The sequence below is a fragment of the Cariama cristata genome, unplaced genomic scaffold, assembly GCF_000690535.1.
Source record: "Cariama cristata isolate BGI_N322 unplaced genomic scaffold, ASM69053v1 scaffold737, whole genome shotgun sequence".
In the NCBI taxonomy this organism is placed as follows: Eukaryota; Metazoa; Chordata; class Aves; order Cariamiformes; family Cariamidae; genus Cariama; species Cariama cristata.
This window is the reverse complement of record NW_009626838.1, coordinates 1-12,782: the sequence shown is the minus strand read 5'-3', so window position 1 is coordinate 12,782 and position 12,782 is coordinate 1. Positions and strand designations below refer to the sequence as shown.

At 39.3% G+C, this 12,782-nt stretch overlaps 1 protein-coding gene across 1 annotated transcript in view; it reads left to right on the top strand.

Moving 5' to 3' along the window:
• Positions 1 to 11,460, top strand: part of LOC104164735 (receptor-type tyrosine-protein phosphatase O-like) — a gene marked incomplete at its 3' end in the record, with an annotated part of 29,653 nt that extends 18,193 nt beyond the window's left edge. Inside the window, exons 7-11 of the mRNA XM_009704168.1 lie at positions 1,514 to 1,634; positions 4,111 to 4,304; positions 6,760 to 6,871; positions 11,085 to 11,246; positions 11,339 to 11,460. Coding sequence (XP_009702470.1) covers positions 1,514 to 1,634; positions 4,111 to 4,304; positions 6,760 to 6,871; positions 11,085 to 11,246; positions 11,339 to 11,460 — 711 coding nt within the window. The remainder of the gene's footprint in view (positions 1 to 1,513; positions 1,635 to 4,110; positions 4,305 to 6,759; positions 6,872 to 11,084; positions 11,247 to 11,338) is intronic.
• Positions 11,461 to 12,782: the final 1,322 nt, after the last annotated feature.

Below are 12,782 nucleotides of genomic sequence, written 5' to 3'. Positions count from 1 at the left end.
CTCAGCTCGCCCATGGGCATGGAAGGAGACCGCTAACACTCCCAGTAGATTTTCATCTTTAAAAATGTCTCTTAAAATTAATCTTTGTCAAAACATTTTCAGTTTTATTCCAAGAATGGCTGTGAAATTAAATGTTTGAAAGTGTCTTTTCATGACAATTTGAGAATTGTTTTCCAGACTTAGCTTGTAATCTCAATGAGTTATTTTCCTTCCATTTATTAAAAGTGCAGTCATTTAATTAGGAAGCAAAACAATACTGTAAGTGATTATAAACCACAGATCACAAGTATGTACATATATGATTAAAGTAAATACTACAGGATTAATCTACAAACTCAAAAACAAGTACCTAAAGCTAATCTGTGAATAAACAAAATATCTGGAAAAGTAAGCACGTGTTTATTGCAAATAGGTAGAAAGGTCTACATACAGTTATTTGCTTCTTTCTGCCATTACAAATGTTCATACCACCTCTAATCAAATTTTATCAGCTTATTATACCTGGAATTGTTAACGGCTGTTGGTTTGAAATCTCCTTCACAAACTCAAAAGGGCAAAATTCAGTGCAGAGTTCTATCCATATCTAACATTATGCATGATTTAAAAGTGATTTAGCTTTCCAAAGCAGCTGTTAAAGACAAGTTCTGTTCCTCACTAAATCTATACTGGCACTGATGTATTCATATGCATTGCAGTAAACCACCAGGGGAAAGATGGCTGTGATACAGACTTCGGGAAGATTGTGAAGAAAATATTAGCAGGAATATCAACCTGCAGTTCTAGAAGGGGTGGATGAAGTCCTTTCCTCAAAGCTGCTCTGTACATTTGCTGTTAGCTGGCTTTTCAGGAGATAAAACTTTTCATATTGTATCAGACCAGCTATCACTTGGTCAGACATTCTGCCTCCAGCTCTGGCTGAAACTTGGTGTGGCACAGTAGAAACTTTAATGGTGATGTTTCAAACTGAAATGAAAAATCACAACGTCCCTTAGTCAGGTTTTGTAATGCTGTGCAGGGGAAGTGAAAGAGAGTAATTCCTCTCTGATTTCACCATGCAGTCACTTAACACAAGCATTCAGAAGCCAGCTTTCCCATAACACTGCCTTCAGCTCACATAGCTGGAGATGAATCAGATGGCCGATGAAAAGCCTCAGACTTTTATTGAAAACACACAGTCTAAATACTCCAGCCTGAATAATATCACCTGAATATGAATGATGTAACCTGAATATTTCAATAAACTTTGTCAGTAGGAGAGAGTGGGTCTGCAGTGTGACAGCTGGCCTTACGCAGCAAGGCAAGTGTGATTCTCTGAGTCAAATCATTTGTCAAGTCAATCCTGACCACTTTCACAGTTTTGGCATTTTGGATTTAATGAATGGAGTTTTAGTTGCTGATGCCAGTGTGTTCAGAATCATGCCTTTTTGTAACTGGAGTAGTGCAAGTACAGTCTCAATATTCTTCTAATTAACCAAGTAAATACTTCATATCTGATGTGTTCCCCTCCTATTAGGTGAACTCAAGCAGCAGCCTCATTGAAAATCTTGTTCCTGGTGCCCAGTACCAAGTTGTGGTTTACTTACGGAAAGGACCGTTGGTGGGACCGCCTTCTGATCCTGTTACATTTTCCATTGGTAACCCCTGCATCTGCTGTTTGAAATGTGTTTGTTTTGTTTCATTTTTAAATATGTATAGTATATTCATTAAGTCTTAGAGCACATGAAGGAGTACAAAATTCTCATGTTGGTTATTTCAAATGTAACGAACACTTATTGACAATGTTTTTCTTGCACAGTCTAGCCCATTACTGAGGTGGGGAAAATACTCCTTCTCTGGAAGATAGATATTTCACATTTAAATGTTAAGTTATTACCAAACCTAACTAGAGAGCAGTTATGACCAGGATTCGCACAGAGAATGGCCCTGCGGGAAGAACCAGCTTCACCCTTGGACGCCTGAATATACGTTTGTCTCTAGCAGTGCTCATGGTCTCTGTCATGTAGGGTGGGAGTCACCTCACTTAGGTGTAGACAGCCTGAGCTGTAGCTGGTCTGTGGTGCATGGAGGTATGTGGGCACTTCCTAGAGGTGATTCATTCCCACTGTCTTATGAAGTGTGTGGGACTGCTGCTAACACATTCCTTGCAAATGTGCTTTATGAAGGATATAATGTGGCCCAGTCTGAAGGCCACAGTGCTAAGAGTCAGAAGAGCTGGCTTATCTTCTACAGTGCCATCTCCTACAGACCATCACCAACTTCAGTTGTGTATGCCTTGATTTTCTTGAGCTTAATTATGGATCTTGATGTTCTCTGCTTTGAGATATGAAGATAAGAAGAACCCTCTCAAACCGAGAGAAACATTTTCAAGAATGTGGTTTTATTGCCAGCTGGCAGCGCTGCTGTCCCCATGCCTGTAATTCAGGATAAAGAGTCACTTAGGATAGAATTAGTATCTTTTAGATCAGTATCATTTATTTTGTTAAGGTTACCACTTTAACAAAATGCATTAAGAAGAGAAAGGGCAAAGAGAAAGAGATTCCATGTGTAGAGTTACATTTGCAGAGAAATATTTAACCTGAGTCACCAAGCTTCTCCTTTTGACAAATAGTCTGCCTTGTGGGAGATCAGGTGGCAGAAAGTTAGAGATCTTCAGTATTTTTCATTCCGGTTCGTCTCGGTGGTGTAGGAAAGAAAGTGAAACAGAAAAAAAACAAAGTTAACCTGTTAAGAATTGAGTCCTTAAATGAAAGCAAATATGTGGACTAGTGAATATGGTGAGAGCCTTTTCATTCTAGGCAATCTCCTTATATATTTTCATAAAGTGGGTCTGAATAAAAATTTGAAAAGAGAGTATGGTGTATTTCAGTAAAGGAAAAAATAGTAAGTAAAAATGTATATACTTTATTATTAAAAATCTCTATAATTGGACAATTTTTACAAATGCTTTTGATTTTCTTTCTTACTGTAGTTACTTCAGAAATCTGTAAATTTCTATTTCCACTTGGGAAAATAAAATCATATATTCCCAAAGTAAGTAAGTTCCTTCATTTTCTCCACTTTTTTGTGGCCTCACAACCATAAAAACATTCTTACTAAACTAAAAATGGTGATCAGTTTCTAAACAGAACATCTCATACATTTCTTATTATAAAGGAGATGTTTTTATGCAGTAAAACAACAGTTGTATGAGTTTCCATGTCATAACAGGATATTGAATTTTATATTAAAATAGTAGAACTGCAAAACAAACTGTTCTGTGAAATTATTAGTCATGGTTAATGATGAATGAAACTGAAATAAGATAAAATACATTTTTAAAAGTATTCATTTCTGCCCATGTTTATCCTAAGCCTCACTTTCACTGGGTGACTATTAACACTTTAGAGAAAGTAAAGAAAAGGTGTGGTAAATGATTTATGAAGGGAAAGGCAATCGTGCTACCATGGCCTGAAGTAATCTGGGTGCTGGTCTTGGCTCTGACTAGGTGCGCAATAGCTGGGGCTCCGCAACCCTTACAAATGTTAGCAAAGCACTTATTTAAGTAGCTTCAGTTAAGTCGTGAAGAATAATTGCTTTCCAGACAAGTAAGGGTTGCAGAAGTTGGCTCTTATGCGACATTCTTCAGATCACTTGACTCCTCTCTCTCAGTGTCATCATCTGTGAGGCAAGAGTAGCAATACATGACAGCACCTTTAGGTTCCCCAGAGAAAGAGGGCTAGACATAAAAACTGTTCTTTCTTGTAGTCTTCATCTTCCAAAGTGTTACGGCTTTTGATGCTTTTGTTTTTGAGCAACTTGAAATATCTCCTAAACATCCTGATTTTCAAAGTAGAATGGAACCCTCCATTTATGAAAAAGCAAGCCCTGTACTTTATCTCAAGCTAAGCAGGCAACACAAAGTAGCCTGTAGTCATTTCTGGAAAAGTAGACACAAACTGGAGAACAAATACTGAAAAAATGGTATTTGGCTGCTTGTGACAAGGAAGCTCTTGGGAATTAAAGTCAGAAACAAACCAGAAATAGGTAGAATTTGGTTAAGGAAAGGTATTGTTTTAAAATAAGGTGTAACGGATAACATACACGTTACTAACCACAATTTCTGGTTTATAGTGCCCACTGGAATAAAGGATCTGACACTTTACCCTTTGGGACCTACTGCTGTGGTTTTGAGCTGGAACAGACCTTTTCTTGGCGTGTTCAGGAAATACGTTGTAGAAATGTTTTACTTCAACCCATCAACAATGACATCTGAGTGGACAACCTACTATGAAATAGCAGCAACCATCTCCTTAACTGCCTCTGTGGTAAAGTGACCATTACTGACTATTGCTTTCCTATGCTTGTGTGGCCCTGGCACCTTGTGACTTTCTTTGCCCAGCCTTTCCCCCGTGAATGTGTATATATGCCTTTAAGTCTGACACATTTTTCCAGGCAAAGCAGAGAAAATGGCCAGGATGCTAGAGGCATTTTCTGCTCTGAAGTAAGGGAATGCCAGCTGAACCACACTAAATTTTAAGCAGACTGATGAGATAGGAGATGAGCCTCTTTTGCTGACAAATGGGCACGTTCAGCAAGTCCAGAGGCAGCCTCAGTTTGTAGGTCAGTTTATCAGTCAAGGCTTCAAAAATTTCATCATCTCCTCGGGGGGAGTGGTCCAAAGCCTTATATACATAATTAATATTGATAATATGGATTTGGGTCTTGCGGGCTAGTCTTGTAATGTGCCATCTGGAAGGCTTAGCTGCAGAGACGCTCTTGTGAAAATAGCCTTCATGTTTCTGAAGCTACAAAGACTTACGCCAGGATTTCAACTGGGTGGAGACTGGTCCCTAGAAGAACACACATGCACATATACACACACAGATCTTTGCAGAAATAAAGTGAATTTTTCCTCCTCTTTCCCATTATTTCCTAGAGAAGGTGAACAGATTTTATTCAGACTTTACTGTAGCACAAGACAGCAAGCAATTTTAGCTGAAGTTAGTTGTTCAGAAAGTTATGAGTATGCAAAAAGGCTAGCAATAACTTTTGCTGCTTGTGAGAACCACAGTGATTTACTGCAATTCATTTGCATAATATCATTTGTGGAGTCATTTTGGCTACAGTGGCTTAACTGTAATTGGGTACATGACTGTAAATCTAGCACATAAATCTCCAGGGAAATTAAAAACAAAAATAACTTACCAAATGAGTAATTAATATCTTGTAATCATGACTCAGCACAATTACATTAGTATCTGAGTGATCCAAGTCATCTTAGAAGTAATGTCATCTTCCAGAGTTAATGTGGTTCATTAGAAAATGAGATGATATTGTCCCTTACTGTTGCAAATTCTATTCAAGGAAGCTGAGTTGGAATTCCTTTGTCTGAATTTGTCTGAAATGCGACAGTGCTGTATCTCAGCTAAAGTGAGCATTTCTTAAAGAATACTTTTAAAGAGTAAGCCTGAATTAGAGAAAAAGTGTCTCCCTGTTCTTCTGTTATGGCATTTAACATACAGGTAGGTATCGGTGAACTTTTGTTTGGGTTCTCCGGTGGTGCTCCAGAATCCTACCATGTCGCACGAATTTCCCTATGATCTACTGACATCTCTTAGTGGTGTATTCTGGAGCAACAGTGTCAAGCCCAGTGGGAAGGCAGGGGAATCAAAAATCAAGCTATCTGACAGCTTAGATAAAAAATTATTTCCTGAAGCATTATCACTTGGTGAGAACCTTTGGAAATTAATTTTCCCTTTCACTCTGTTTAGTTGCTTTGTTCATTTTGTGCTCTGTGTCTTATTTTAAAATTGTCCAAGCAATGTTGGTATTTTTAATATTACACCAGCGGCATGTCAGAAGAAGTCCAAGCATCTTCAAGGTTTTGGTTTTAATTGGATACAACTTTTTCTAAATCACATAAAGAAAATAGTCCACAAACTCTATATTTGGATTGCCTTGTAGTATCTGGGGAAAAAAAACCCGGCCACTGCAAACAGCAGAGATCTGTAAAAACAGCAATTTCTAATTTGTTGAAAATTTTTGTTATTTCCAATTTGCTTTTATTTTGAATTTTAAAAATATCATGAGGCTTTTTATTTAACCATAAAATTAAATATTTGAAGTGTTTTGTGCTGTCAAGGGAAGTATTTGAATTTTAACTTAAATATCGCATATGATATTATAATACAAAATATATTACATTGTATACTTCATTTTAATCTCATTTGTATTTATATATAATTTATGTATCATAAGTCATTTATGTTTCATTCATATTTCATTTATAACAAATTATAATACAAAGTGAAATACACTTTGAAAATTGGAAAAAGTAAGTCTTTTGAAGTGACAATATCTAAGTCAAAAACATTGTTTCTAATTTATCCTCAAACCCTATTTAATCAAAATAGAAAAGCCTACATTTTCCAGTTAAATATTCTGCCTTCGTCAAATCAGAATTTCTTGATGGAAAATCACTCTGCGGGAATCATTCTCACTGCCCTGGAAATCAGTGAGAGGTTCCCATGGCGAGTAGGACCTGGGACCACGTGCATGTGGATCAGCAGCAAAACCATCACAACTGTGTTCACTCCCACTGCACAGATTTTTGAATATACTCGAATGCCAGATTTCAGAGATTTCCCCTGGAGTAAGGAATGGGAGCTCAGTAAAATGAGTGTGGGCACTAGATTTATAAATGTTGTTGTATTTTAAGAGTCACCCATCATGATGATGAATTTTATCCTGAGCTGCTGTTTGTCTTTTGTCACTTTACAGAGAATAGCTAACCTGCTGCCTGCTTGGTATTACAATTTCCGGGTCACCATGGTGACTTGGGGGGACCCAGAGCTCAGCTGCTGTGACAGCTCCACCATCAGCTTCATAACAGGTAAGTGGCCATCTGAAAAGACTGTGCAAATGCTCCCAGAAGCAGAAGTGCTGAGAAAGTCAAACTTGGGTGTTGTGTTTCACCTGCAGATCCTTGCCAGGTAGGATATTTAACAGCTAAGTGGGGTTTTGGGGGTTTGGGGTTTTTTTTGGGTTTTGTTTGTTTTTTTTTAAGGAAAGGTCTGAAGACTGCTTTAAATGAATATATAGAATTTTCCTATGCAAAGCATAGTGTTGGATTACTCTCTTCCATCAGCTGAATGCATGGTCTCCAGAAACCTCCAGCAGAAATGAGAGAGATTAAGGTTGTTCTAAAATATAAGCTGTCATCAGGATCAGTCTGGATCTCTGTATGGTGAAAGTAAAGACTGTTACTGCTATTAGATGAAAAATGGATCAACTCCTTAACTAGCAGATGTAGACAAAATCAGAAATGGATTAATCTTGTAGACAATGTAATCCATTTATGATTGGCAAAACCTCTCTTCAAAAAGGTCATCTGGTCTTAAGTGAAAATATCTAACTGGAAAGTTGTGCCAATGCTTAATTCCTCTTATTATCAAAGGTTTATCCTTTGCTTCTGATCTGAATTTTTCTAGTTTTAATATCCAGTCCATAATTCTTGTTACACTTTTCTGTTACTGACTGAAGAGACACAAAGCTTTTTTCCCCTCTCTATACAAAATTTAGTTTCACTATATTCTGTTAAGAATTTGCTTCCAAAGAACTCTTCAGATGCTCTTACTGTAAGGTGTTTTCTCATGGTACTTTTTTACTTTTTTCCCCCCACTCTACCTCTCTAATTTTTACTGGCTTTACCAAAGTACATGAAAACTGAAAGTGTAATACCAACCTGCTGAATACTTCTACAGAGGCAAAATCAGCTCCCTATTCAATGCTCTCCTGTTTGCGCCTCTAGATGATTGCATTTGCTATGGCATCACACTGGAAGTCTGTGTTGATTTACTTCTATTCTGTGGCTTCTAACAGAATTTATCATTTCAGCTGTTGTCTACATACCTTTTCCCTAAATACTCAACTTTGCACCTGGTACTTTGAAATACATTTTGTTTGAGCAGGCCCAGCATAGGGGCCAATAATTCAAATCACAGAACTGTCCATATCCTCCACTCCTCTGCCAGTTGCCATGTTACTTGTGTGGTTTGTCAGCAGCGCTTTTACTTTCAGAGCATTGATGAAAATGTTGAATAGCAGCGAGCCAGATCACAGCATTTTAAGGGAAGAGTCCTAACAAAAAAATCTGATTTGATCAAATTACAAACGCTTACCAATAGATGGTCACCATTGAATGTGAGCATTAAATACACTCCTGTCCTCTGATTGCCTTACTACTTGCAATCTCTTCAGCTTTGTCCACGGAGTGCTATCAGGCTAACTTGCCAGAAAGTAGCATGCCCATTTTTCATGTCTGCAGCTCTGAAATGTTTGTCCCCAGTAGGTGCTGCCTTTTCGCTCTTTCAAGTTACCAAGGGACTGCGGATTTCTTTATCACCCTCAACCTCTTTCTCTCCAGAGAGGGAACAGATGGTTTTATGGAGCACTTCGTCCCTTTCTGCATCATTCTGAACAATGCTACCTGTCCTGCACAGGTTGCCAGGAATTAAAACGCACAAAAAAACCCCACCAAAAAGCCCTGAATTTTAAAATACTAGAATGAAGGTTTTGTAGTCTTCTTGACAGTACACCATCTGTCAGTTCTTCTGTGTATAACTGGAAAGTGAACCTCTACACCTGGAGCATGAGTTTGACGTTTTAAAACAAAGCAGAAGGATCATCTGGGAGTTTGGGACCACACCTTGCAGAAAGCTCAGAGCAGACAAACCATTTCCTTAACACAGCGTCCCACTGCTCACGTGGAGTCTGTAGCAAGGCTAGGGCTTTACTGAACTGCAGTACCTGGAATGAAAAGGGTATTACAAGAGACGAGATTATATATACCTCTCTCCCACAACAACTGGGGAATACACAAGGATGTCCCCAGGAGAACGGGGGAGATTTGGGGGATCCCAGGGACTTACCAGAAGCGGTATTTGTTCTCTCACACTCCTGCAGCAGCAGTTGCACGCTGTTGTTTTAATGGAGAGAGAAATTGAGGTGCTGCCAGTGTTGCTGTGGTGACTAATGAGTTTTTAATGCCACCTGCTGTAAACAGCTGGATTTAAAGCAATCATAAGCAAGAGCACTTTAGACCACCAACATTTTCTTTTACAATGAGAATGCTTTTTTAGAGAAGCAAAACCAGTAAGAAAGACAGGCTCTTGGTGTTAGTGAGTACTCCCACGTCTGTTGCCTGTTGGTCCCGTGGATGCTTTCAGCTGTCACTTTGGGCCAGGTCAGCAACGGGATGTAATTTCCTACAGCCTCTCTGTGCCGCTCATCTCCCAGTGGAACATGGTTCTAGGGGAGTGGGTCACGCAGGCCCTGGCCCTGAGTCTCATTCCACATATCCTGGACATTCATTGCCAGATACCTAAAGTGAACAGCTGGGTGAAAAGTAAGAGGGGAAAGCATGTCATCAATATTTAGGTATAGGAGGAAATTATTATTAGTGTATAAGATTCATGCCAGTTGTGACCTTAAATTGTAAGGGATACACAATCCTTGCGCAGGGATGGACTGGGAACTCTAGAAATTAAAAGAAGCATTACTTTTAAAGATTTTATACTAAATAAGGTTGCTTCCTCACAACAGCATAAAAGGACATTTTCAAGATTGATTTGAGACAATAGTCTTACTAAACGTTTCTCAATGGCTCTGAATTGTCCGTGCATTGTATTTGCTGCCTTCCTCAGCGATTACTTCAGTAAATCTGTTCGCTAACGAATGTCTCGGTGCAAAAGTCATAGAAGCCTTCGTCAAAGCAGCAGTGACATCTTGCGGTCCCTTCAAACAGACCCGAGCGCCGAGCCCGTCCTGCGTTTGTCTCGGCCGCTGGCACCCACCGCTGTGCTGGCACCCCGGGCTCTGCTGCTGGCGGGGTCGGGGTGCCAGGCGGCCCCTGGGGGGCCACTGCACAAACAGGCGGGACTCAGCGGGCCTTGGGCAGAGGAAGGTCAATCGGTCTGTATCCTTTTCCCTACGGCGCTCCTAAAGAATCTGCCAAGCACACAGATTTGTACACTTCCCCATTTTATCAGGTTATCCTGCTGATACCACTTTGAGAGGGAGGTTATGATCTTTACCAATCACTGACTTTCGCTTTTGAATCTCTGCTCGGTTTTGACTTAAATCCTAACTGGGGACCTGCACCTCCCAATTAGGCAATCAAGGTGAGCTGACCAGATATACTCCCTTCTGCAATAAATAGACAGGCACCTCCAGGAGGTAATTCTCATCTTACATACCTATTTTAGGAGGAGATGAGTTGCTCTGGAGGTTGCTGTCTGTCTTCTTGGGCTGCACAGGGAGACAAGGACTTGCTGGCAGCTCCCGCAGAAGACAAGCCATCAAACAGGCTGTTGGGGCTGCGGTGGGGCAGTCTGAGCTGAGGGCAGGGGACGGCGCTGGGTTGGAGCTGGATGTGTGGAGGAAGAGGAGGGACAATAGCTGCTTCCCCTAATACCTAGTAATGTAGCTACTGTATGCCTGTAGACTGGACACTTGGTGCTTAGATGGCTGTCAGCTGGCAGCTGCCTTCTGTGATGCTGGGACTTTCATCCTGGGAACAAAGGTGGCCATAACTTTTTATGCAAAAAGGTGTTCTTTGGAAAACTGCAAGTTTAGGGCTTTTCTTCCTAGGAAGATGCAAGCTTGGTGAAGAGAAGATATTTTTTCCTGTGGAAAAGCCATCCAAATTATTCAGTGTGACAGTTCTTTATTTCTCACTGATTGTCATTTCTTTTCAGTGCTATAAAACAGTGAAGCAATATCTGAGGCTTTTAACTTGATTTTGAATTCCATTTATAAATATGTTGACTGAAAAAATAGTTTGTATCAGGCAGTATCTTCATGATTTTTTTTTTAAAACCAAAAGAATTTGCAAACGAAAATGTATTTTTGTTCCAAGTATCTCCCAGGTTATATGCCGGGTTTCGTTTCAGCTAGCACTCAGGTGCAGATGCTTTTACTAATATTTTTCTGCTATCTTTATGATGCTCTCTTCCCAACAGTATCCTTTGGCAGAAGTTTATTACTGGATTTGGTAATCAGCTGTGTTAAACCCTGTCTGTAATACACTTGCCTTCTTCCTTCAGCACCAGTGGCACCCGAGATTACCTCAATAGAATATTACAACCATCTTTTGTACGTCACCTGGATCTATGGAGAAGATGGTACTGACCTGTCTCATTCTAGGATGCTGCATTGGATGGTCATTGCAGAAGGAAAGAAAAAAATCAAGAAGAGCGTAAGTATAAGTGGGGAATGTGTCGCTCATTTCTCTGTATTTTTTTTTTTGCTGAGTTGATAACTTTGTGTTACGAAATTTAACCCGAGATTACCTCAATAGAATATTACAACCATCTTTTGTACGTCACCTGGATCTATGGAGAAGATGGTACTGACCTGTCTCATTCTAGGATGCTGCATTGGATGGTCATTGCAGAAGGAAAGAAAAAAATCAAGAAGAGCGTAAGTATGAGTGAGGAATATGTCGCTCATTTCTCTGTATTTTTTTTTTGCTGAGTTGTTAACTTTGTGTTATGAAATTTAAGCAAGTTGATTAAGACTGGTAGAAGCCTGATCAGTTAAAGTTATTTTACAGTGTTAGCATGTACTTCCAAAGACTCAAATTCTCAAAACAGCCAGTGGAGAAAATGGTTCTATGGTGATCCAGCGCAAGTGTTGATAATTTAGGTAAGAATTTAAAATAGATTATAAACTATTGAGCTGCAGATGGTAAAACATAAAGAGTATTTTTTAGTTAACAGCTATGGTCTTTTCAATTTCTATTTATTCATAACCAGACTACACTACTGGCTGAGTTTTTTTAGTTCATTCAGACCAGGTACTATCGCTCTCCATTTTCTGACTTTATCAAACAGATATCCTTATAATTTTTTTTTTTTCATTTTCTATTTGAATGTAAGTTCCACTAAATGATGGGATAAGGATGTCACCCAGAATGTGTGTACTTCTCAGAAAACTTGCCAGATGTTAAATGTGTTGTTGGCACATTCTCTTGAACTTTTTGAGCATATTTAAAATTCACTTAAAAAAAGAAATCTGGGGTTTCCAATTACGGATTAAAGTCATAGTGCTGCAGGGTTCTGAGATGCATGAAGCAAAAGAGCAGCCTCTGGACATACAGTGAGAAGTGTTTGAAATAGCGGTGGAGTGTCAGCAGAGGAATGTATCTGGCCAGCAGTGTAGCTTCATACAACCTGTGGCCTGTGACTGTCTTCTACACCACTATTGATCTTTTAGTCATTGACAGGGAGAAAGTGTCTGGTCTTTGTCGAGGGAAAGGTTTCCCTTCTACAACTGAAGACTCAGCAGATGCTGAATTAGAAGTGGATTTTCAGCATAAGTGCAGATTCATCAGCAATTTTCATTTGGATTTATATGGAGCACCCTGGCTTTCACTGGATTCCTAGTGGCTGCAAGAGTGCACCCATCTGGAGCTTGTTGCAGCATGAATCTAATTACATGATTAGTAGAACTGTTCAAAAACATGGCGTTTCTGAACAGCAGGAACTTCCAATATTTGGATCTTTCTTTCAAACGAGGAAGACAACTCCCCTTTTTTTTTTTCTTGTCCCCTACCAATAAAATAGTCTCACAATTGAATTCTAGAAAACAAGTCCTGTGATAACCCTCTCCTCTCTTCCTTCCAAAAGTCACATTATCTGTAAGGTTGTTATTCTTCCAGGAAAAATCTGATTTCTGTGCCATTCGACTTCATGCAATATGAAAATCTTAGATGAAATAAATATAAAATAAATATTGAATAT